Source organism: Chionomys nivalis, chromosome 14 (assembly GCF_950005125.1).
Source record: "Chionomys nivalis chromosome 14, mChiNiv1.1, whole genome shotgun sequence".
Lineage (NCBI taxonomy): Eukaryota > Metazoa > Chordata > Mammalia > Rodentia > Cricetidae > Chionomys > Chionomys nivalis.
The window spans coordinates 47,473,757-47,499,594 of record NC_080099.1 but is presented as its reverse complement, the minus strand read 5'-3'; the positions used below and the strand labels follow the sequence as shown (position 1 = coordinate 47,499,594).

Below are 25,838 nucleotides of genomic sequence, written 5' to 3'. Positions count from 1 at the left end.
TGAGGGTTGTTATCATTTTCTGCTGCATTTACCACACTGCTGTTTTTCTTGATTGTCTTCTCGGTATCTCTACTCTGGTATGAGAAAAGACTTGGAATAGTGTCTGAGCCTAGCTACCTCAGTCCTCTTCTGTCTACCCCAGTGTCTCACGGAGACAGAACTGACTAGCTGGTCTCGGAAAGAAAGAAGGAATGAATAAGCAAACACCCACAGCTCTATAAATACATTCTTCCAACTACTCTGTTCAGGAAGGACGCTTCCTTACTCCTGTAGGACTAGATTCCTCAAGAGCAAGGATCAGCCTCTGCTTTCTTCTGGGCCTGTCATGATCTGGAGCAGCTCATCAGACAAGGGTTCAATCAATGCTGCGGCTGACTGGGGGCCTCAGTGGTAGATTCTAGGTAGGTCCCAGAATCCTAGAGTTGGGATAGAGACCATCTTTTATCCATCTTTTATTTTTATTTACTATTTTTCTTCTAACTCTGTGGCAAGGGAGGCTGAGAGAGCTGCCTGAAGGCTCACAGCAGTCAGCAGCCAGGAGGCTGGGTCTCCCTATCACCTTCTCAGTGCCCTTGTGACTGAGGCATGCCACTAATCTTGTATAAACTCACAGTTTAAGAAAATGGGAGCCGGGCGGTGGTGGCGCACGCCTTTAATCCCAGCACTTGGGAGGCAGAGGCAGGCGGATCTCTGTGAGTTCAAGACCAGCTTGGTCTACAAGAGCTAGTTCCAGGACAGGCTCCAAAACCACAGAGAAACCCTGTCTCGAAAAACCAAAAAAAGAAAAGAAAAGAAAATGGGAAAAGATTAAGTTTTAGGTCAAAATGTTTAATCATGATCCAAGGGGCTGGGGGACTTGGGGACAGTCATAGGAGTTAAGCAAGACCCAAAGCCTCAGCTCTTGATGCCCAAATGTTCAGGACTGCAGGGCAGAGCAGTGAAGACAGCAGTTACTCACTTCCATTCAGAGGGGATGAGGGGCCAGGAACACCAGCCTTTCTCACAAAGGGAGCGTCTTTTTCAGCTGCCTCAGAACCCTCAGCCCTGCCTTCCTAAAGAATGGAACAGGGAATGGCTGACTTGTTAGGTTCTAGGCAATCCTGGGAAACAGGAAGAAGGGATGGGGGTGGGGAAACAAATCGCCACCAGAATATATGGCCAAAACAGCGGTGACAAAAGTCCTAAGGAGGGACAGCCTGAGATAGAAGAAGGGGTCAGGGAAGTTTGAGAACTAGCCAGTCAGGATCTGAAGGTCATAGCCCCTAGCTTCTCCCAGGCCCTCATCTGGAGCAGACAGGAGGTGCTAGGCGAGATGCCTGCTTGGTCCAGAGTTACAGTGTTGCACACTGCATCTTCTTCCGGAGGCTGTCAGTTTCTCACCCATAACAGGCCGCAGGTCAGTCTGGGTGCGGTGGAAAGAACGAAGGACCCTGAGGATGACCAGCTACCAGAGGGTCTGAAGTAGAAGCAAGGTAAGTATGAAGACATAAAGAACGGGTAGCCTGGGCTGTGGTCTTGGAGCAGTGTTATTGTCCTGTGGAAGAAATGGAATAGAGTCAGCCCAGAGGACATCTTGCTTCAACACCTAAGCCTCAGTCACACAACGTGTGCGTTAGAGGGCTATATTATTAGAGGTCTGTATCATGGCATCTCTCCCACCTTGTCCCTTTGTCTGACTGATTTGTATTTTCTCCAGCTAGTGCGGTAAAATCGTGAGGTATATGACAGAGGGAGTCCTACCTGCGGCTGTACCACAGAAAAGGTAGGGTCGTCCACCCGGTCCTGGGCAAACAGTCGTCTGTGGAAACCCATCTTAGCTGCAATGGCCTCGACTAAGTACAGGAGGAAAAGTAGATTGGAGCAAGGTGCCAGGAAGTTCCTCAGACTCCCAAAGCAAGAAAGGGAATGTGGGGGCCCCTGGGGTACAGTGGGCAGGTGGGTAGGAAGTCAAATTCTGACTTGTTCATCTTGGGGCCTAGACAAGTTGAACAAGCAACATGGAGGTCACTCTGGGAGTGGGAGGAGTGGGAGAAAGAAGAAAGGTTCAGGTTGGAGAGATGAAGGGCGGAGCCCAGATGAGGATGCTCTGACTAGAGAGATGGACAGGACCCTCCCCCCCCAACAGTCACAGGGGCTGGCGGTAAGAGGGGCTTACGCACTGAGGCAGGGGTTCTGGGAGAAGGACCTTTCCAGCTGCTCACACTCTTCCTGCATGTTGCCACTGCCTCGGCAGGTGCAGCTTAGGGCAACACTAGCATTGACCTTGCTGATGAAGTTTGGGGTCATAGCAGTCCCTGTTGGGCGAAGAGAGGAAGGGATAAACTCCAACTCCAGCCTCCATCTTCTTCCACCTGTCCCAGGACCTCAGCGCCATCCCGGGCGCTGTCTCCAGTGTATTCACACCTCGGAGCTGGCTACTCTATTGATTCCCTACGTATGCCCCAGCCTCACCAATCAGCCCCATGTAAGCCCGCAGACATCGGGATTGCTCCGTGGCACAAGTCCCAAGGACGTCCATAGGATGGCAATGGGTCTGGAAATCCAGCAGGCGCGATCTGAAAGAAAGGAACCCAGGACCCCCACTGAGGACCCAAACTTCACCCTCACTGTCCTCAGCTGGCCACGCCTGTCTTCAGGCCAGCTCTCCTTTTCTCTTCAGCCCTACATGCGCCACAATCCAGTCACCACCCCCGAGGCCCCACAGCCCATCACAGTGAACGTGAGCTCCACAGTCCCTGGCTACATCATCTTTGCCGTTTCCTTGACTGTCAATCAGAAAGGACAACAGCCGAAGCAGGCCGACTTTCAGGAGACGAACAGGAGGATGAATTCAGCAGTGCCCGGCGCACATTCAGTGCTTAGCCAACGCCAGACACTCTGATTATTAGCATCCACCCTACATCAGGGAAGACGGCCCTCTCAGTTTCTCTCTCTGTTGCTGCGGTAAAATTTGGGGGTTTATTTTAGTTCACAGTTCCAGGTCACAGTTCAACGGAGCAGGGAAGCCACGGCAGCGGGAACTTGAAGTGGCCACTCACGTCCACAGTGCCGAGGAAAATGCATGCACGCTGGTATTTAGCTCACTTTCTCCTTTTTTATACAGCTCAGGACCCCAAGCGCTGAGAACAGCGTCATTCACAATGGTGAATCTGATCACATCAATTACTGAGATTAAATGTAATACCCAGGGCTGGAGAGATGGCTCAGCAGTCAGAGCACTGGCTGCTTTTCTCAAGGACAGGGGTTCAATTCTTTTTGTTTTGGGGGGATTTTATGTTTGTTTTGTTTTGGGGGGCCTGTCCAGGAACTAACTCTTGTAGACCAGGCTGGCCTCGAACTCACAAAGATCCACCTGCCTCTGCCTCCCGACTGCTGGGATTAAAAGCGTGAGCCACCAGCGCCCAGCTAGGGGTTCGATTCTTTTTTTTTTTTTTTTTTTTTTTTTTGGTTTTTTTTTTCGAGACAGGGTTTCTCTGTGGCTTTGGAGCCTGTCCTGGAACTAGCTCTGTAGACCAGTCTGGTCTCGAACTCACAGAGATCCGCCTGCCTCTACCTCCCGAGTGCTGGGATTAAAGGCGTGCGCCACCATCGCCCGGCAAGGGGTTCGATTCTTAATACCCACATGGTGGCTCACAACTATCTGTAACTCCTGTCTAAGAGGATCGGATGCCCTTTTCTGGTTCTCAGGTTCTGATATGTACATGGAACACATACATGCATGCAGATAGACAAAACACATTTAAAATCAAAATAAGAAAACCTTAAAGAACAAAACCACCTGACATACCAGTCATTTTTAGGTGCTAAAATTGAGTTTATCCTGTATATCTTTCTTCAGTTTGTGTTACATTTTGCTTCATGCTAGGTTGTTTACTTCTCTATTACTTCCACACAACTAGGAACTCCTTAAAGGCCAGTATTTTACTCATTTTAAAATGTGTGAGGGGGCTAGAGAGATAGCTCAGCAGTTAGGAGCACAGGCTATTCTTCCAGAGGTCCTGAATTCAATTCCCAGCAACCACATGATGGCTCATAACCATCTGTAATGAAAGCTGGTGCCCTCTTCTGGCCTGCAGATGCACATGCAGGTAGAACACTGTGTACATAATAAATAAACCTTAAAAAAATAAATAAAATGTGTGAGATGATAGTAATGTTTACTAGAACGATAATCGTCAGGAACACAGAATGGTTAGAGACTAAGTCATATTCCTGCCCTCCAAAGCCAAGTTAGAAATCTGACCTTTGCCTGACACGGTAGTGTACACCTTTCCCAGGAGGCAGAGGCAGGCAAATCTCTGAGAGTTTGAAACTACCCTGGTCTACCTAGGAAGTCCCCGACCAACCAAGCCTACATAGAAAGATCCTATCTCAATAAAAAGAAAAGAATAAGAAAAAGAAGCCAGACTCTCGCCCTATAGACCTTGAGCATGCTATTCTGTTTCTTTCCACTACGCTTGCTCACTTGTAAACTGAGGATGATACAAAAGAGTCACAGCAACCAGCTTATAGGCTTCCTGCCACTTAAACAAGAAGATACTAAGTATTTAAAGCAGCATCAAGTCCATAAGAAGTGACTGGAAATGTTAGTGTTATTATTGAGAGCTCTAAGTAAAAGCTTTTTAAAAAGTCATTTATATGTATGAAGTTTGCCTGCGTGAACATATGTGCAGCATGTGTGTGCCTGGTGCCCATGGAGGCTAGAACATGGAGTTGGATGCCCCAGAACTGGAGTTACAGGCGATTGTGAGCCATCGTGTGGGAATTGAATTCAGGTCCCCTGCAACAGCCGCAAGTGAAGTTTCTCTTTACAGCTCAGATGGATCTAGCAGCTAAGCATGGACCTGAACTTACATGTTTGAAACTTCTCACCCATGCCCACCCTGCCTCCACAGGAGATCACTCGTGGTGAGCGGTGTATAGTGTAGGAAAGACTTCAAGACACAGATGTGCCTGTTTTGTTGCCCGGATAGAAAAATCTGGCAGGGAATGCTTTCTAGAATAGTGACAGAATATCAAGCGATGTTTTAACTTTTTTAAATTTTGTATTAGCATATATTAATTATGTGTAATAATGGGTTTTGTAAAGACATTCTCATTACACTTTTAATTTTCGTCTTCTGAAACCGCCTTACTGTGTTTTTCACAATGGTCTTAAACTCCTGGATTCAAGCATCTTCCTGCCTCAGGCTTCTAAGGCTCTATCTAGCTTCTTGTAAAAGCTAGGATAGCACTACAGATCTCATGGGATTCTGGTCGGAGTTAACCTGTGCTCAACCTTGTGGGGAGGAGCAAGTGCTCGGTGAATGCTAGCACTCGTTAAGAGCTTGATTTTGATTTATTTTTAATTTTTGTTTTTCTAAGACAAGGTCTTTCGTAGCTGGCCTCGAGTTCAGGATGTATCCGAGAATGCTCTTCCATCTCTGCTCTTTCTCCCTTGCCCTCCAAGTGCTGAGAATTCAGATGTGAGCCACTAGCCTGGCTTGGGATTTTATTTCTTTATTTAATTTTTAATTAGAAATGTTTTCCTTATTTACACGGGGAGTGGTTAGGGACCCACTGTGTGTGTATGTGGAGCACTCCGCACCTTCCACTAACGCCTTGGGACAGTCTCTCTTGGTTTTGCGGCTGCCTCCTTCCTGGTCCACAGGCTTGGAGGCCCCTCCTACCTCTGCCTCTCGGCTGTAGGAATACCTGGACTGCAGGTGCTAACCACCGCATCCCAGGGCCTCCCAGCACTCCAGAGGCGGAGGCAGGCAGATCTCTGAACCCAAAGGACAGCCTGGTCTACCTAGTGAGTTCCAGGACAGCCAAGACCTGTAGAGAGATCCTGTCTCACAAAAACAGCAACAACAAAAAGAAAAGAAGAGAGAGAAAGAGAGAGAGAGCGAGCAGAGAGAGAGAGAAAGAAAGAAAGGAAGGAAGGAAGGAAGGAAGGAAGGAAGAAAGAAAGAAAGAAAGAAAGAAAGAAAGAAAGAAAGAAAGAAAAGAAAAGAAGAGTTAAGAGTTTCTGGAGCCAATGAGATGAAATCACTCACTAGCAAGCCTGAAGACCTGAGCTCCTTCCTGTCTCTCCACAACCTGACTCAGTGGAAGCTGACCTTTGACCTCAACACGTGAATCCTGAGGTTGCAGGACTACCCTGCCTCCCTCGCCCCACTAAATAAATAAATAAATAAATAAATAAATAAATAAATAAATAAATGTGGGGGTTGTTTGTTTTGTTTTTTATTTTGTTTGTTTTTGTTTTTTTAGGCAGGGTCTCACTTTGTGACCCTGGTTGGTCTGGAACTCAGTAAGTTGCCCAGACATTTAGAAGGCAGAGGAAGGTAGATCAAAAGAATTCAGGGCTATATGAAATCTTGTCTCAAAAAATAAAATAAAATAAAAGGGTCATGGCCAGAAGTGGTGAGGTGACTTTATAATACCCTGCACTCGGGAAATCCAGGGGAAAGCTTAGGCTACATAATGTAGTGAATAGCCTGGGCTACAGGAAGGAAGAAGGAAGAGTGGGGGGTGGGGAGGTTCACAAAATCTCCAAGGTAAAAGAGTCAGTGGGCTCCCGGTGTCTGGGGAATCAGACACAGCTTCCACAGGATACTAGACCCAGACAGAGAGGTGTGCCACATCCCTGCCCATCCTGCCCACCCTCACAGGGCACCTGCACAGAGGGTCCGCATGGCAGAAGCTCCGAAGATCCAGACAATTGGGGACCACAGAGGGGAGGGCACAGCTGGGGGCGATGGTGTTCCGCCGGCGCTCGCCACAGCTCACATCTTCAGGCCTGCATGGACAGAGCAGCAGGCCCTGGGCATGGGGCTCTGCCGCCTTCTCAAAGAAGGCACGCAGCTGTGCGAGGCAGAGGTGGCGCTGGCAGCGGAACCCTGAGCACGCCTCCCCGTAGGCCTTGCGCAGGCGGTCACATTTGTCGTTAAGAGTACAGATCATAGCAAATTTGAGGCAGAGGTCCGAGTCTGTGGGGAGAGTAGCACCAAGTCACCAAGGCAAAGTCTCACTAGGAAGTCCAGGAAACGCCTGAGGTGACAGGTTGTTGACGTGGCAGAAAGGAAGGACTGTCCTGAACACTTCTCTACAAAGTCTATCTCGTTCCCTGCCCTCATCTGGTCTGGTAAAATCATCCTAGCCGTCATCATAGTCATCACCATTATCGTCATCAACACCGACATCCACACACACCTAACACCCACTCACTTATCCAGGATAGGAGCAGGAGACAGCTCAGTAGACAAAAGGGGCTCCTTGACCCCTGCAGAAGCTCTGCAACCCCCCAGAGAACTTCCCAACTGTTGAGACAATGCGACCAAATTCTGCTTAGGTTTGACTGGAGGCTTTTCTACTCTGTTCAGGGTTTTGTTAGTTTTCTTGGAGGGAATATCTTTTCTTTCCTTTTTAAAAATTGTGTGTGTGTGTGTGTGTGTGTGTGTGTGTGTGTTGCTAGGGAGCATGCGTGGAAGCTGGAGGACAGCTTGAGGGAGCTGGTTCTCTTCCGACACCACATGGGTCCCAGGTGGCCAGACTTGGCAGCAAGAGCCCTCACTCACTGAGCCATCTCATCTGTCCTGTTTTTGAGAGAGGGACTCACGAAGCCCAGACTGACCTTGAGCTCACTGTCTAGCAAGGATGCCCTTGAACTTCTGATCCTCCTCTTACTCTACCTCCCAAGGGCTGAGGTTACAGCTATGAGCTACCATGTCCATCTTTCATTTATTCTATTCAGTGTTATATTACTTGCCCATCTTTCATTTACTGATTCACATATAAAAATTCTCCCATATTCTGAAACTTTGAAAATTAGAATGATATATATATATCATATATATGTATATATGATATATATGTATATATGATATACATGTGTATATGATATATATATATGATAACAACACTCTGTGTGTGTGTGTGTGTGGTGTTGTTGCTTCATGAACCAGGGTTTCTCTGTGTAGCCTTGGCTATTCTGGAACTCACTCTGGAAACCAGGCTAGTGTTGAACTCACAGAGATCCACCTGCCTCTGCCTCCTGAGCAGGGATTAAAGGTGTACGCCACCATCACCCGGTTAGAATGATATTTTAATGTATGGAATTGTGGGGTTAGACTTCATTGCATGCCATCTACACACCACTGAGCTACAACCCCACACCCCTATGATATTTCTAGTAACAGAATATCCCAACAAACAGCCCAGAATATTCCAGCAGGCTGTGATTTTTCACAGGTTGTTTACTGATTCTTCCTAATGGGTCTTTTATGTAGAAATCTGTGTTTTCTCCTCAAAACTCCAGTTATAAGATATATACAATTGACTATAATATAAAACTCAACAAAAATTCTAATTCTTAAGCTGGATGTGAAAGCACATGTCTATAATTCCAGCACTCAGGAGACACAGGCAGGTGAATTTCAAGGAGCTTGAGGCCAGTCTGATTTGTATAGTGAGTTCCAGGCCAGCCGGGACTAAAACAACAACAAAGCAAACAAACAAACAAACAAACAAATTATATATATATATATATATATATATATATATATATATATATATATTCTTCCAGGCACGGCAGTGTGCTCATATAATTCAATAAATAGCAAGACTTCAAGGCCTATCTGGGCTATGTGTAAGAACCTTCTCAAAAACAAGAAAAATTCTAATTTTAAAAGTATAGAACCAACTATACAATGACTTTTATTTGTATCTTAAAAACTACTGCCTGAATGTATTCTTTTTTGTTGTTTTGTTTTTTAGCTAGGTAGCTCAGGCTGGCCCAGAAGTTACTCTATAGCTAAGGATGACCTTGAACTCTTGACTGTCTGTCCTCTACTTCTCAAGAGCTTGGATTAAGGCTGTACTACACCCCCCCCCCCCCCCGTGCATTTCTGTTTTCTTTCTCAATCAGTTCACAGCCTCACAGGCCTGGAGGAAAAAACGTGCACTCCAGCACTCCAGCCGTCACCGGACTGATAGCTCCCACCCTAAGTGACCCCTGTGGGAATGAAATGCTTGCTACTTTCTCCTGCCCAACTTCTCACCACCCCATTAGAACGGTTGATAACAAGCAATTTCCTAGTCCTTAGGGACTTCTGAAAAAAGTACTTTCCTGGCCACCTTAAATGTGGGTAAATACTCCATTTCAGCGTGTTTTCTGCTCTGCTGCTGCTCCCACACACCCTTCCTGAGGACCAGTGGCCCTAATGGGCTCTGGAGGTTTCCCTAGTAACTGTGGCTTTTTAATGACTCCTGGGAACACAGACCGTGCACCACAGCTCAGACTTCCATCCTGACACAGCAGGCAAAAACTCTTCCCCAAAGCACCCCCAGTTTATGCTCCCCTCAGAGCCCACGCCCAGCCTCCCTTTCCACATCCTAGGGCTTGTCCTCCACACCTGGTTTGAGCATGCTCAGCTTGCTGAGATTCATTTTCCAGGGTTTGCTGGTCACTGTGTCTTCATAGGGGGAGACATCCAACTCGTAGCCACCTAAAGAGAGTGGAGAGTATGTGACCGCCAAAGACAAGGACTTGTACAGGGGAGCGGGGAGGGCTGAAGTTGCCGGGCCAGGGGGCAAGGCTCTGTACAGCAAAAGACAAGACAAGGTCTTGTACCTAGGGAGCTATGGCTGCAGAGAGATGAGAATAATTCAGAGCCATGAAGGCACAGGTTAGACCCAATGAATATGAAAATAATTAAGAGCTATCATTTGTTAAACACATTGGATCCCAGGCACGTGCACGTGCACACACAGACACACACACAGACACAGACACACACACAGAGACACACACAGAGCTCGTTTCATCCCTCTGGAAGTCTGAGTAGGTAAAAAGAAATTGAGGATGAGAGGGTAAGTGACTTGTTTAGATTCACACAGGCTTAATAAGAAGGGGACCTGGGCCGGGCGGTGGTGGCGCACGCCTTTAATCCCAGCACTTGGGAGGCAGAGGCAGGCGGATCTCTGTGAGTTCGAGACCAGCCTGGTCTACAAGAGCTAGTTCCAGGACAGGCTCCAAAAACCACAGAGAAACCCTGTCTCGAAAAACCAAAAAAAAAAGAAGGGGACCTGGGCGAGGCATGGCAGTATACGCCTTTCCTCGCAGTGCTCTGGGACAAGGCAAGCCGCTCTCTCTGAACTAGATGCCAGCCTGGTGTCTGTCTGTGTGTGTGTGTGTGTGTGTGTGTGTGTGTAGCGAGTTTCATGCCAGTCAGAACTACATAGTAAGACCTTGTCTCAAATAAAGGGGCGGGGTAGGGTGGGATATAAAATCCACACTGGTTCTGGAGTTTCTGCTCCTAAGAATAGACCTCGCCTGTGGGTACACAACCGAGCGAGGAGATGTTTTCTTGCCTTCCCTTGCCATTGGGAAGGGTTGGAAACGGGTTGTGTTCTGGGTTTGACCACTGGCTATAGAGACACATGATACAGCATAGAAATGGAAGTGAGGCCAGGTTCTGAGCTGGACCAAACTGAGAAAACCAGAGGAAGGAAAGACACAGTGGCCCCACAGTCAGCGCATCCCTCCCCGTCCTCCTGTGGGGCTACAGACTCCTGAAGGGCACTTGCCAGGTTATAAGCATGGTGGGCGCTCAATAAATGCCAGTTAGTAAGTGTTGGGGGCTGCGATGCAGCTCAGTGTTAGAGTGCTTGCCTGGCATGTACAAAACCCTGGGTTCAACCCCAGGGCCAACAATAGATTGGACATAGAGACTCCTATGTAATACCATCGTTTGGGAAGGGGAGTAGGCGGAGCAAGAGTTCATGGCCATCCTTGGCTGCTTAGAAGCCAGCCTGGGTTCACGAGACCGTCTCTAGACCTTCCTATTGGAAGAAAGAGGTGAGCTGGCTGCTGTCACCCAACAGGCCTCTGTAAAAGCATCTTGAAGACTGCAGGAGCATGGCTGCGAGAAAAACTGCAAAGAAAGGCTTTAAGACCTGGGAGAGTCCGGGAAGATGTCTCTGAGGAAGATTACCGTGCACTGAGAAACGGTTAGGATGAGGAGCAGAAAGCAAGAAGTGGGGCTTCCCTGTCCCCTGTGAGAGGAACACAGGCTTGGCCATGTGACTCGCTTCAGCCTGTGGAGTTTAGGCTGTAATGATATCAGCCGTATCTGAGCAGACATTTTAGACCCATCACATGGTTCTGCTGCCCCTCCTTTCTCTACCAGCCTGGGTTGTTCCATGAGGACTAAAGGCAGAGCAAAGTCAACTGAAGGAAGCTGGCGTCAGGTGTAAAACATGAGCAAGAAAGACATTTTTCTTTTTAAAAGCAGAGGTCTGAGCCGGGCGGTGGTGGCACACATCTTCAATCTCAGCACTTGGGAGGCAGAGGCAGGAGGATCTCTGTGAGTTTGAGGCCAGCTTGGTCTACAAGAGCTGGTTCTAGAACAGTTAGGACTGTTACACAGAGAAAACTTGTCTCGAGATACACCGAATAAATAAATAAATAAATAAATAAATAAATAAATAAATAAATAAAAGCAGTGGTCTGGACGAGGGCTTGTTGCAACTGCAGTTTAACCTAGCAAAAGTTTTGATTTTCAAGACAGCAGAGAAGCAGATGGATCTCTAAGTTCGAGGCTAGCCTGGTCTACAAAGTGACCAAAGCTACACAAGGAAACCCTGTCTCAAAAAAACAAAAAACAGCGCTGTAGAGATGGCCTAGTGGTTAAGAGTACTGACTGCTCTTCCAGAAGACTTGGGTTCAATTCCTAGGAACCACATGACAGCTAAGCTGTTTGTAACTTCAGTTCCAGGGGATCCAACATCCATGACAAAACACCAATGTATATAAAATAAAAATAAATTAAAAAAAAAGAAAAAGAGATCAGAAATTTTAGGGTTACAGGATTAAGAGAAGCAACTTTCTCTCCTATTTGGACACAGAAGATAAGGCTGGAAAGGGTTCTGAGTTATGAAGTTGATCAGAACTCAACGGGAAGGAAAGCAAATCAAACACATGGGTACCCTAGCTGTCGCTGGGATCTCCCAATTGATGAGGGGGTAAGGAATAAATCCTGCCAGTTGGACAAATACACTCCGGAGGAAAAACAAAGGCAAGGGACTTTTAATTAGGGCTACAAGGAAGCACATGTCTTTGTGGGAAAGGCTACTGGGCTCATGAGATGACAGAAATCAAAGATATAAAAAGCAATTATGTGTTGTACAGCCAAGAGCTACCAGCCCATATTAAAAGATTATGAGACTTAAAATCCCCGACCTCCGTCAGGCAGGAAGCAGGCTGAGAATACTGTTCCATCCCCAAGGAGGCTCAGTCTCCCACGTCCATTTCAAACACAGCCAAAGAGAGTAATAGAAAAGCAAGAGGCTGGCAGAGGGCTGGGCCAAGAGTCCTACAGAACAGAGGACATTCCACTGCACCCCTAAAGCAAAGGGAACACCCCTCCTCCTAGGGAGGATGGTCTTTGGACATCTGCTGTGAGCCAGTGTGTCCTATGCCTCCCAGCCTCCCCTTTCTGAGTATTGCGTCTTGATTCCGTTCTTTACCGTGCACTGAGAATACGGAAGGCGGATGATTTGTCTTTTTAATTTATGGGTTTCTAGATCAAGAGGAGCCAGATCCAGACCCAGCAGAGAAAATTCCATGAGCCGGGACATAGGCCTGTGTTCTCTGCTGTCAAAGGTTGAGGGTACACGTCTGAGGCCATTCTGTGCTTCAGGCTGGGCAAAACCCTGAAAGTGTCCAAGTGCCAGAAGAGGTGTCGGATACCCAGGACTGGGGCTACAGACAGTCTTGAGCAGCCTCCTGGGGGCTAGGAATTGAACCCAGGTCCTCTAGAAGAGCAGCCAGTGCTCTTAACCACCAGAACAATCTGCAGCCTCCTCCCCACACTGCCCCCTACTTTGTCTGTTTGTTTGATTGTTTAAGGGATGAGGCCTCTGACTGGCCCGGGACTCACTGAGCAGGCTCAGCTGTCTGGTTTACACCCCAGGGATCTGCCTGTCTACTTCCCAGGCCCTGGGATTACAAATGTCACATGCCCATCTGCTTTGTTTTAATGTGTGTTCTGAGCTCAAACTTAGGTCTTTTATGTTTGCAAGGCTGACTGAGTTACCTCCCCTGCCCCTTTTGATCTTTTTTTGTCTGTTTTGGGTTTTTGTTTTGTTTTGTTTTGTTGTTTGAGACAGGGTCTCACTAGCCTAGGCTATCCTTGAATTTGTGGGGATCCTCCTACCTCAGTCTCTCGAGTGCTGGGATTCCAAGCCTCCATGCTCACCTATGGACGTCTTCTTTGTTACCACAACATAATCCCAGCACTCGGGAGGCAGAGGCAGGTAGGTATCTGAGTTTGAGGCCAGCCTGGTCTACAGAGTAAGTTCTGGGACAGCCAGGGCTACACAGAGAAATCTGTCTCAAAAAACCCCAAGTTAGTTAGTTAGTTAATTACAAAGATGACGATGAGTAGAGATGGGCCTATGGCAAGAGACGGGTGTGAATCTTCCGCTAGGCTCCCTCTGTGCGTTCTCTCTTGCTGCCTCCTGTCTGATTAAGGAAAACCTTTCTGTCACAAGAGACTCTTTCTGAATCAACAGGCCCTGTGGTATTCTGAACCTGTTCTGAGTTAAGACCCCTTTCCTTTCCTCATTTTCTCTCAATATCCTATTTCAGAAACTCCTCAGGCTGGGATCTTCCTGACTTAAGAGCTTTGTGAAGAGGAGGATACAGGGAAGAAAAGTGGGCGTAACAGACCAGCAAGACGGCTCAGCAGTTAAAGGGCTGACAGCCTAAGTTTGATTCCCAGAAACCACATGGTAGAAGAAGAGAAGCTACTCCAGAACTGACGTGCACCCTGACACACATACGAACGTAGATCTGCACACATGAATAAAGAAATTTTGTTCATCTGTTTGTTGAGAAAGGGTTTCCTCGTGTAGCCCTGACTGTTCTGGAGCAGGCCGACTTCAAACTCAAGACTCACCCATCTGCCTCTGCTTCCCCAACTTCTGTGACGAAAGGCGTGAGCCACCAGCCCCAGGCTGCTCACCCACTATGTGGACTGTGTTAATGGACTATGTGGTGCTAACAAAACATGCTAAAAATATATAAATATATATTTATTTATTTTTGGTTTTTCGAGACAGGGTTTCTCTGTGGTTTTGGAGCCTGTCCTGGAACTAGCTCTTGTAGACCAGGCTGGTCTCAAACTCCCAGAGATCCGCCCGCCTCTGCCTCCCGAGTGCTGGGATTAAAGGCGTGCACCACCACCGCCCGGCGGCTAAAAATATTTTTAAGAGAAAGGGAAAGGCCATAACCTCAGAGAACCTAGGTAACAAAGAGAATCCTAAGAGAGACACACATGAATCCACCTAGGAAGGGGAAAAAGACAAGATCTCCTGAGTAAATTGCGAGTGTGGAGGATGGGGCTAGGAAGTTGGGGGTGGAGTGTAGAAGTGGAAGGGGAGAGGGGAGGAAGAAAGCGGAGTGGGGGAAAATGTAAGGCACATTCCTATCCAAACAATTAAATTGAGAAGGTTAAATTTAAAAAAAAAGAGAGAGAGAAAAAAAAAGAAAAAAGAAATGTAGAAATAGGTAGAAGGGAGGGCAAAGTTTTAAGGACCCAAGAAGATAATGCCAAATTTTCCCTGCATCTCTTCCAGATGCCACTCACAGAGCTTCATTTGTCCCCACCAAATCAGTCATACGGTCTGTCTCACACCACTGAGAAATGACTTCCCCAAATCCACCTTAGCTTAGTCCACTCTAGGAGAGCTGTCTTACCAAGGCTTCGGGCAGGGTGCACCGTCCAGTAAATTTCCAAACAGTTAGCTTCGTGCTTCATCCGCCGTTGGCATGTGCAGCCCATCAGAGAGCTGTTCCTAAGCTGTTGCATAGCGTGGAGGCAGTCTGCAGATGTGGAAGACTCCTCAAGGGCCAGTGCAGTGCCTGCACTAGAGGTGCACGACTCCAGCTGATGGAAGGCAGCCTTGCAAGCAGGATCAGCCTGGCACTTCTTTCTGGCCTGGATACAGTTGTTCACAAACCTGCTCTCTGTGGGAAGGGAGTCTCCTGCAAAGACAGCAATCAAGTGAGGCCACCAAATCATGAGGTGAGGAAGGGCAGATTCCGATGAAATCATGAGAAAACTCTAGGGCATCACAAAGCCCTTTAAGAATAAGTGTGGAGGGCGCTGGAGAGATTGCTCAGAAGTTAAGAGCATTGGCTGCTCTTCCAGGGGACCCAGGTTCAATTCCCAGCACCCACACGGCATCTCACAACTGTCTGTAATTCCAGTTCCAGGGGATGCGGCACTCTCACGCAGACATATATGTAGGCAAAACACCCATGCACAGAAAAAAATAGAAGGAGGAGGAGGAGAAGGAGGAGGAGGAGAATGAGAAGAAGAGGAAGAGGAAGAGGAAGAGGAAGAAGAAGAAGAAGAAGAAGAAGAAGAAGAAGAAGAAGAAGAAGAAGAAGAAGAAGAAGAAGAAGAAGAAGAAAGCAGCACTCTAGAGATGACTCAGTTCTTAGGAGAGAAGACCTGAGTTCAATTCCCAGCACCCACATGGGGCAGCTTATAACCACCTGCAAGTTCAGTTCCAAGGTATTCAGTACCCTTTTCTGGCCTCCACTGGCACTTGCACTCAAACAGAAAGAGAAAAAGATACACACATACACAAAATAATGAAATAAATCTTTTTTTAAAATAAAGAAAGAAAAAAGGGGGGCCAGAGAGTTGACTTAGAGATTAAGAGTACTGGCTGCTCTTGCTGAGGACCTGTGCACAGTTCCCAGGATCCACATGAGGGCACACTTCTGTCCGTAACACCAATCCCAGGAAATCCTGCACCCTCTTCTGGCCTCAAGGATGTGCACATATGTGGTACACAAATATATTCAGGCAAAACACACATGCACATAAAATAGAAGCTTTACTTGATAGCTTCATATGTGTAAGAAGCCACAAAGCTCTTGAATTTTCAAAAATATTTAAGGAAGGTATGAGATTATATATTTGCTTGTGTGTGTGTGTGTAACGTGTGGTGTGTTTTATTAATGACTAAGGATGGTGAACAAAAATTGGAAAAGATTGCTGGACATGGTGAAACACGCCTTTAATCCCAGCACACAGAAGGCAGAGGCAGGAGCATCTCTGTGAGTCTGAGGTCAACCTGGTCTACATAGTGAGATCCAGGACAGTCAGGGCTACAGAGAGAGACCCTTCTCAAAGAAAAAAAAAATGAAGAAAAGAAAAGACCTTTACCCAAAGGGGGGGACATGGATTTAAACAAGTTAATTGTTTAAATTGTAGAAAGTTTAAAGAGACGCTCGTTACAAATAAACACGAGTTAGTGGTTGATTGAAGGAAATGTCACAGGCTTCAGTCTCATTGTGGTTACTGAACTAAATGAACACTTAACTGGACCAAATTCTGACTCCTAACTCTTCCAAAGGAAAAGCTCTTCTTTCTGGTAGTTCATCGAGCCTGAGCCTGGTGGATTCACAAACCTCTCAGGCCACAAAGAACTTGGAGGGACTTAAATTTAAATTTCAAGAGGATAAAAAGTAGAAGTTGTCTTCTGGATTGTGAAACTGGGGCTTAAGTCAGGGCAAGATCATAAACTGACACAAGGCACAGATGTGTGCTTTAACTGACACATATGTTTTCTTTTCTTCTTGGCTAGAGTTGGGAAACTGGATCTAGCTCTTGTTGGCAAGAGGTCCAATGCTCAGCTACATCCCGAGTCCTCTTCCTTCTCTTCTCTTAAATCGACAGTTCTGTGCTGGCACTTGGAGACTCAGTGCCAGGCAAGTGCGACCACAAATCTATATGCTTTTCTTTCCTTTGAAATATTACTTATTTATTTTTGAAACAGGGTCTTCCTAGGTAGCCAGAACTGGTTGCAACAGGCTATGTAATCCAACTGCTCTAGAACTCAGCATGTGAATCAGGTTGACCTTGTCAAATATCCACTTCGCTAGCTAACGAGGAAGGTGTTTAATGTTTTCCTCTGATCCTAACATGCAGTCACAGCTTAGGAGAAGTGGAGTTTCCCGGTGGGCAGATCAGTCAGATTGATGAGTGCTGAGATTATTACCTACTTTGACCTAAAAAAGAAAGTCTTTTAGAGATGTGATTAGTGGCTATTTAAAAGCCAAACAGCCAAACAATCCAGGCATGGTGGTGTATGCCTTTAATCCCAGAACTCAGCAGGCAGAGGCAGGTGGATTTCTGTGAGTTTAAGGCCAGCCTAGTCTACACAATGAGTTCTAGAACAGTCAGGGCTGTGTAGAGAGACCCTGCCTCAAAAAAACAAAACTCAGAACAAAACAGAAGAAAAAGCATGGTGCTCCACGGGCATGGTAGCCCGTACTTTCCCCAGCACTCAGGCAGTAGAGACAGGGCCTCTCTCTGAGTTCAAGGACAGCTATGGCTATCTAGTGAGACCCAGTCTCAAGAAAAAAGCCAGACACTTTCTCTTGGGAGAGTGGACACACTCAGGCTCCCAGACCTACACTCTTACATCCAGAGTTAAGTAATGGAAGTCCCATTCAAGCACATGGGTGCCTTTTCTAGCTGGTTCTAACGGGGTTTATTAGAGAAAGACTAATTGTCAGCTTCTGCTTTCGGGGGACAAGAGCCTCATCTGTTTCTCTCCACTGTGGTTCCTTGCATGGACACCCATTTATGGACAAACGCGCTAAGAAAAATAACAAGCACCGGGAGATGTAGCCGGTCCAGCCTAGCTCAAAGTTAGAACCTAGAACGCATGTTTTCTGTCTAGTTTAGAATGATTTTTAGTCCACGATGCCACGTCCCTGAGAGGGGAGTCCCCTTTATGTTTGGCTTGGGGTGAGCACTAGTATTCTCTACTCAATTGCTAAAAACTCCCCGTTAGTGTTAGCTCATAAACAGCACTTGGCAGCTACTGGACAGCAATGGTGTGTGTGTGTGTGTGTGTGTGCTCTGTGCATGTGTGTGCTGTAGTGATTAGGGATTAAACCCTAGGGCCTTAGGAATGACGCAAGGCAAGTACACCCACATACCTAGGCCCTGGTAAGGCCACTTAAGCAGAAATTATTACGAGTGTTACGGCGGGATGGACCTGTCTGTCATTCCACTTCACCAATTAATGAGGAAGGTATTTAATGTTTACCTCTGATCCTAACCAGCAGAGATGTTGGGACTAGTGGAATTTCATGGTAGGCAGCCAAGTCAGGCTGACGAGTTCTTATTGCCCAGATTTACCAACGGAGACAGGCTGGACAGACTAGTTCCTCCCTTTTTTCCTTTCTCATCTCTTCCCTGTGTGTGTTATATTCTCATGTATGTATGTGTGTCTGAGTGCACATAGATGTGTTTGTGCGTCGTGTGCCTGTGGAGGCCAATGGTCCAAGTCAGGTGTCTTTCTTTATTGTTTTCTTCTTTCTTTACTTTGTGTGTTTGTTTTGTTTTGTTTTGTTTTACGAGACAGGGTTTCTCTGTTAGCTTTGGAGCCTGTCCTGGAACTAGCTCTTGTAGACCATACAGGCCTTGAACTCACAGAGATTTGCCTGCCTCTGCTTCCCAAGTGCTGGGATTAAAGGTGTGTGACATCACTGCCTGGCTACTTTCATTTTTTGAGACAGGTTTTCCTACCAAACCTGGAGCTCATCATTTTGACTAGACTATCCGGCCAACAAACCCCAGGATCCACCCCCTCTACACCCCACCCCTATTGTTGGTGTTACAGATGAGAGCTCCCGACTTTTATTTAAATACTAGAAATCTGAAAATCAGGTCCCCATGCTTGCACAGCAGGCAGTCTGCCTGTCGACCCTCTCCCCAGACACACCCTGCTCCCCTTCCCTATGCTCTGCACCTCTTTGGAGACAGGGTGTTGCTGTGTATCTAGTCCGGGCTGGTCTCAAAATCAAGGTCTTCTCATAGCACCAGCACCTGCTCAAGACTGGATTTCGGTAGCGCCACCCCTGTTGTGTGTGGTGTCTCACTCAGGATTCGTTCAACTCAGGCTGGGTTGTTTTGTTGTTGTTGTTGTTGTAGCTTTATTTTGTTTGCTCACTCAGGCTCTGGCAGGAGACCCGCAGTGAGACTCCCCAGTGCCTTTCTGCGTTCCCGAGGTCATTATCTTTCTTTCCAGGGATTGTGGCTCTCAGGATTCTCTTCCTTGGATAGAAGGACATGGCTCTAATTCAGCCCTGAATTATATCATCCCACAAAATTTATTACGGGTCAGTTACCCTCTGGAGAAGGCACTGTACTGGGCAGCTGGGGAAAAGCTGTGTGGCCAGAAAGACAGTTCTCAACACCAACTTTGTGGGATTCCTAAGAGGGAGTGGGCATGTCTCTGGCTCTTGCCTGCTCTTGGGCCTCTTTTCCTCTTATTGGGTGGCCTTGCCCAGCTTTGCTATGAGGGCCCCCCTTGTCTTATCGTATCCTATTTTGTCGTGTTTGGCTGTTGTCCCTTGGAAGCCTGCTCTTTTCTGAAGGGAAACAGAGGAGAGTGGATCTGGGGGAGAGAAAAGGTAGGTGGGGGCTAGGAGGAGTGGCGGGAGGGGAACTGTCATTGGGATGTATAGTATGAGAGAAGAATCTATTTTCAATAAAAAAAAAACTTAATCTCAGGATTTGGGAGGCAGAGGCAGGTGGATTTCTGTGAGTTTGAGGTCAGCCTGATATAGAGTTCCAGGTCAGCTAGGGCAACATATAGTGAGACCCTATCTAAGACAAAATATAAACAAGCAAAAAAAAAATCCACAAGCAAGCAACCACCCACCACCAACAACCCTATATCCAGTGTGACTGGGGTGTAGCTCAGTTGTGCCCTCTACTAGCATACTCAAAGCCTTTGGCTCTGTCCCCAGAACATCATAAAACGGGGGGGGGGGGGACACATCTGTAACCCCAGCACATGTCAGGTAGAAGCAGATTAGAAGTTCAACGTCATCTTTTTATACATAGCCAGGCCAAGACAGGGCCACCTACACAAGACTCTGTCTCAAAAATTAATTAATTGATTGATTATTTTTTAAATTAAAAAGCAGCCTGCGGTGGTGGCACACACCTTTGATCCCAGCTCTTGGGAGGCAGAGGCAGGCAGATCTCTGTGAGTTTGAGATCAGCCTGGTCTACAGCTGATTCCAGGACAGCCAGGGCTACACAGAGAAAACAAACAAATAAATAAAATTAAATAACTAAGTAATTAAAAAGCACATCCCAGTGCAGGAAGAGGGCAGGTTGTGATAACATTCTCAACAATGCAAGCAGGTAATGAGGTTAGCACTTATTTGTTTATTTATTTATTTGTTTATTTATTTATTTATTTATTATGTGTACAGTATTTTGCTTGCAGCACCAGAAGAATTTGTAGTCCCCATGTGGTTGCTGGGAATTGAACTCAGGACCTTTGGAAGAGCAGTCAGTGCTCTTAACCTCTGAGCCATCTCTCCAGCCCAAGGTTAGCACATTCTAAGCAGTTCACAAGCCTATTCTATGACAAGTTACACAAATTCTTTAGTCTGCGGTATGGAAGAGGTGAAAGCCACTGAGAGCCAACAACAACCTCTGATCAGATTCTCACCTCCTGGGGATAATGGCTTCAAGTTGTCCCATGATTGATTTAGACGAACCTCAAAAGAGGGAAGAAGTAGAATCGGGGGCGAGGAGATGCTTAGGTGGCCAGGATTTGCTAGGGCTCCGTCTACACGAGTCCATACTCTAGGCTTGGAAACCAGCCCCCTTTTGACACTCTGGACTTTCTACTCCAGTTCCCCAGACTCGAGAGACAGAAGAGCGAGCACCCCACCAATACTCTTAGCTCCACCTGTCCTACAGCTCCAGAGGGTTCTGGCTGAGTGAATGCACGGGCGACACTTACCTGCTCCTAGTGCCAGCCACAGCGACAGCACCAGTAGCAAGAGCACCAGCGGCGGCGGTCGTGGGCTCCGGGAACGTCCCATGGCCGGGTGTGGACGCTGGGTGTCCGCTCTCCAGGCGCTCTGCCTGCGCAGGGAGCGGCGTTCCAGCGAGCCGCGTTCCCCTGCCTCCGTGCGCGGGACTGGGCGAACAGGGCTCCCTCGGCCGGCACCTCCCACCGCCGCCTCCCGCCCCTCCTCCCGGCGCCGCCACTCTCCCACTAGGGTCGCGGGCACCGCCCTCCAACTCTGAAGCGCGAGGGAGCTTCGGGTAGTTGTTTCTCCGGGACCCAGAGCGGGACAAGGCCTTAGGGCCACTTGGATCTGCCAACCTACTGTCTGTCCGCTGTCGGTTTCCCTGGCAAGATTGCTGCTGTTAAGTAATTGTCAAAAAACAAAGCAGCTTTTCTCGTTCAGAGCCCTTCTCCCCATGCAGGAACAAATGAAATCTCGTAACAACACTGGAATCAATTAGGTGTGGGCTCGCTCCTGAGATCTCGGAGGTGGAAACAGGAGGATTGCTATGAGTTGACTCTAGCCTAACCTACATAGTGAGTTCCAGACCTGTCTGGGCTACAGAGAGACACCGCATCTCACACTCCTTTAATCCCAGAATTTGGGAGGCAGAGGCAGGGGGGGGGATCTCTGTGAGTTCAAGGCCAGCCTGGTCTACAGGACAGCCAAGGCTATGCAGAGAAACCCTGTCTCAGAAAAACAAAACAAAACAAACAAACAAAAAAAAAAACAAACAAAACCAAAGCTAAACCAAATCAAGAAATCTTGAACAAGGGTATCTTGATTGTGAGTGTGTGTGTGTGTGTGTGTGAATTTGCACATCTATTATCTCATTTGTCCTTAAGTATTTCCAGGGGTAAGGTTTTGTGATTATTGAAATCAAGATTCTAAAAAATGGTCCCCAGACTGGTGAAATGACAGAGGGGCGCATAACCAGGGAGGACTCAGGAGCTTTGGTAAACCCGTCTACTCCAAAATCAAGCCCCTTGGACCTATGAGAGCGGTGGAAAGAGTATTCCTCCCACCCTAACCCCTAGTGCCCCAGTTCCTGCTAAACAGATCAAACACTGACCAGAACTAAGATGCGGAACAGTGGGTAGAGTGAGGCTCTGGGTTCAGCACTCCAGGGTGGAGCAGGAGTACCAGAAGTTCAAAGGCAAACCAGTCTGGATTGGAGACCCTGCCCCCAACCACCCACGCCCCAACTCCTGCCAAGTCAATGAAGAGAGAGACTAGAGACACCACTCACGATCCCACTTCCAGGTGACGGGGTTTTGTGAGCAAGCTGCTGTACCAGGGTTAAACTAGATGGGAGCTGCAGGGTCCAGAACACAGCATTTCACCTGTGAGAGCAAGGACAACAGTCAGGCCTGGGCTTGGTTTCCACCCGTTTCCAGAGGAAAAACTGACTTGGGAAGATCAGAACTAAGCCAGGTCTAGAAGGACGATAGTAAAGGGTGACGGCAGAGGAGGGTTTTGTCTCCTAAGCGTCCAACTTGAGCACCACCCGCCCCACCTTCCACAACCCGCCTGGCAGAAGGCCAAGAGGGAAGGCACCGTGAAGTACAATATAAACCTCTGAGATTTATTGGCCGCTCCATCTGAAAATGGCCATCCTGCTGTGGCCTCTGGGGGGCATTTGCAGATGTAATCAGGCCAGAAAGAGAGTCATTCCAGTCAGGGGTGTAAATCACGCTTCACAAAGCTAGAAGAGAGACATGTCGCCCTAGATAAGAAGAGGACTGATGTGGCCTCTGCGCCCTTCCCTCCCTTCTCCTGCCCAGGGGGGAGCTGGCTCCTGGTCTGTAATGCACTTTAAATGGAGTTTGTGCTGCATTTTTATCTATATATGCCCTGCTAGTTTTACAGGAGAGCTGTGAAAGTAAACATCTGGCTACCCAGCCATTGTATGGAGCCTGTTGGCTCCCAACCCTACCCCCATCCCAAAGTACCCATGCCTCCCCTCCAATGAGGTCAGGAAACCTGCAGCTGGAGAGCTAGCTGGTGGCCTCAGCTTTCCATTTCATTCTCTTTGTTTGTTTTTGGTTTTCGAGACAAGGTTTCTCTGTGGCTTTGGAGCCTGTCCTGGAACTAGCTCTTGTAGACCAGGCTGGTCTTGAACTCACAGAGATTCACCTGTCTCTGCCTCCCAAGTGCTGGGATTAAAGGCGTGCGCCACCACCGCCCGGCCCTCCACTTCATTCTTGAAGGAGTTTCAAAAGTAATTTACAAAACAAAAGGAAACAATTTCAGGTGGTCGGGATGCTAGGAATGGACCAAGTTCTAAGATCTCACAAAGATGTGGGTTGGCCAAAGGGTACCCCAATACACTTCCCCAGCACCCAAACTATCATTGAAGAAGGGTATCAAAAGTATCTTTCCAATACTGTTCCCATAGAATAACCAAGAATTTGGGGACTTTCTGGCATGGTGGCACACACTTTTAATCCCAGCACTCAAAAGGTAGAGACAGGTGAATCTCTGCGAGTTTAATGCCTGCCTGGTCTACATAGTGAGAATTTTAGCTTTTAAAATAAATACAGGAACAAGGTCAGGCAAATTAACTCGAGCTGCCCACTTTCACCTGAAAGAGACCAGCCTTTTATGATGGCAAAAGGGGTGCCCAAGGCATTATTTCTGTCTGAGCTTACCATCCCTGAGCTTTAATGAGGATTGGCAACCAAGGTTAGGGAGGGTTGAGGAAACCTCTGCAAATAAATATAACTTCAAGACTAATTTTGACTGCCCCAGGCATACTCTTTCCATCAGCCACGTCCTCAGACTGCCAACACCTGCAAAGCATGTGGCATCGCCCTTAGGAAACTTGTAGATGGTGACAAATGAGCCAGTCATGCCTACAGAGATGACATTAGCCATCATGCACAGTCTTCTTAAGATGGACTATGTACACAGCTTTGGCTAGCATAAAGTGATTAAGACACAAACCCAGCCTTGGGAGGCCTTACAGTCTACCAACGGTGCCCAAAGGTCCAAAGTCCCTTGTCTTAATGCACTAGCATTTGCGATGTTGATTTTCTCCCCTCTGAGTAGGCTAACGGGCTGTGTCCTCTGCCATATCCCCTCCCCACTGAACTGCTGGGGGCCAGCCCCAACCATTGACAGGTTCTGAGAGGAGAGGAGGAGGCCGGGAAGATGAGGCATGGTGGCTGGGAGAATCTTGCAGCCTCACTGACTAGCAGCCAGAATGTTTCTTTATTTATACAGAATTCAGTAAGCAGGGATAGATTTATGTTGTTCCAAAGCATAGACTGTATAGTTTTTGGTTTTGAACGTGTGTTTCACTTCCTCTTGCACATTTTTTACTTACCATTGATAAACTGTGACAGAACAGAGTTTTACAATAATTTTCCCTCAAGTTTAATCATCATTGAGAGTTATCTTTTATAATCATTTTTACTCATCAACCCCATATCTCAATTTTTAAGAATCTAGAGGTATATGAAAGCCTGTTCTCAGGATAGTAGCTTTTGTGGCTACAAGGATCCTCAACCAATACAAATTCTCCAAGTCAACCCTGGCAGATTGCCTTGTCCTAAGAAGTGTATTACCTCTTAATAGTCAGAGTGCCCAAGAACAATGCTTAGGCCAAAGCTGCTGCAGTTATTATTCAAATTCTGACATAATACAATGTTTATATTTTATTTATTTACAGAATTTGTTTATATGTTGAATCCTGGCTTTTGTTTTTTGGTGTTGTTCTTTGGTTATAAGACGTCATAGTGGCTCTGCATGAGCTAACTTTTTAAGAAAGGGGGCACTGACATCTCATCTTTTTTTTTTTTTTTTTTTTTTTTGTGACAGGGTTTCTCTGTAGCTTTGGAGCCTGTCCTGGAACTAGCTCTTGTAGACCAGGCTGGTCTCGAACTCACAGAGATCCCCCTGCCTCTGCCTCCCAAGTGCTGGGATTAAAGTTGTGCACCACCATCGCCTGGCTATATTTATTTATTTATTACATAGTGAGTAGTTAATAGAACACATTATAGATTGCCTAGGTTCAATGTTCTGTCCAGCGCCTTGCAGAGTGATAACAAGTCAATTTTCTGTGCTCCATTTCTTCATCTGTAAAGTTAAGGGCATTATATTATATAAGGTTTATGAGTTGAGTGCATACTGGATGTGGGTTCAGCAAATGACCTCTGCAGAGCGAGCGCTGAACGAACTGCCTCATCTCAGGTGGAGTAAGGAGCTAATTATTCTGTGAACTTGGCCAGCTCCCACCACCTGGTCTGCCGATTTGGAACAAGAGGGGGCAGCATTTCTTTCTTTGGCTGGATATGGTAATTTTTTGTTTGGTTTTGAGACAGGGTCTCAAGTAGCTCCAGCTGCCTCATCAGTTTCTTAAGGGCAGCGATTCTGTCACGTTTAAACGCTGTTGGCACCAAAAATTGACAATTCTATATATACATGTTAGAAAGAATTGTCTTTTCTTTTTTCCTAGACAAGGACTTTCAATGTAGACCTGGCTGACCTGCAGCTGGCTATGTAGACCAGGCTGGCCTTAAACTTGCAAAAAATTCTCCTGCCTCTACCTCCTGAGTGCTGAGATTTATAGGCATGTACCACTTGGTCCACCTCGTGGTACTTCGGGTAATATCTGCCTGAACTGAGTGAGAAATAATAGCTTACGCCTAATAATATGTTCCTAATAAGGCCAGCCAGGCACTGAGCTGACACTGATAACTACTCAATTTTTACATCAAAAGATTTCCATTCTTTTTTTTTTTTTTTTTTTTTTTTTGGTTTTTCGAGACAGGGTTTCTCTGTGGTTTTGGAGCCTGTCCTGGAACTAGCTCTGTAGACCAGGCTGGTCTCGAACTCACAGAGATCCGCCTACCTCTGCCTCCCAAGTGCTGGGATTAAAGGTGTGCGCCACCACCGCCCGGCTCAAGATTTCCATTCTTTATTACCTGACAAATATTAG

General features: G+C 47.0%; 1 protein-coding gene across 1 annotated transcript; it reads right to left on the bottom strand.

Moving 5' to 3' along the window:
- Positions 1-851: 851 nt before the first annotated feature.
- Gfra3 (GDNF family receptor alpha 3) lies at positions 852-20,926 on the bottom strand. Its single transcript, XM_057789110.1, has 8 exons — positions 20,845-20,926; positions 14,747-15,034; positions 9,399-9,491; positions 6,662-6,974; positions 2,452-2,555; positions 2,160-2,294; positions 1,741-1,832; positions 852-1,534 (listed from the first exon to the last, which is right to left on the bottom strand). The coding sequence occupies exons 1-8, from the start codon at positions 20,924-20,926 to the stop codon at positions 1,445-1,447; spliced, it is 1,197 nt and encodes a 398-aa protein (XP_057645093.1). The 3' UTR covers positions 852-1,444.
- Positions 20,927-25,838: the final 4,912 nt, after the last annotated feature.

Bases quoted from the DNA above. Each gene is read 5' to 3' on its own strand.
- Gfra3 (XM_057789110.1), bottom strand. From the start codon at position 20,926: ATGGGACGTTCCCGGAGCCCACGACCGCCGCCGCTGGTGCTCTTGCTA. The intron at 15,035-20,844 runs GTAAGTGTCGCC...CTGTCTTTGCAG, and splicing joins GTGGCTGGCACTAGGAGCAG to GAGACTCCCTTCCCACAGAG. The intron at 6,975-9,398 runs GTGTGGAGGACA...CTCTCCCCACAG, and splicing joins GCTGAGCATGCTCAAACCAG to ACTCGGACCTCTGCCTCAAA.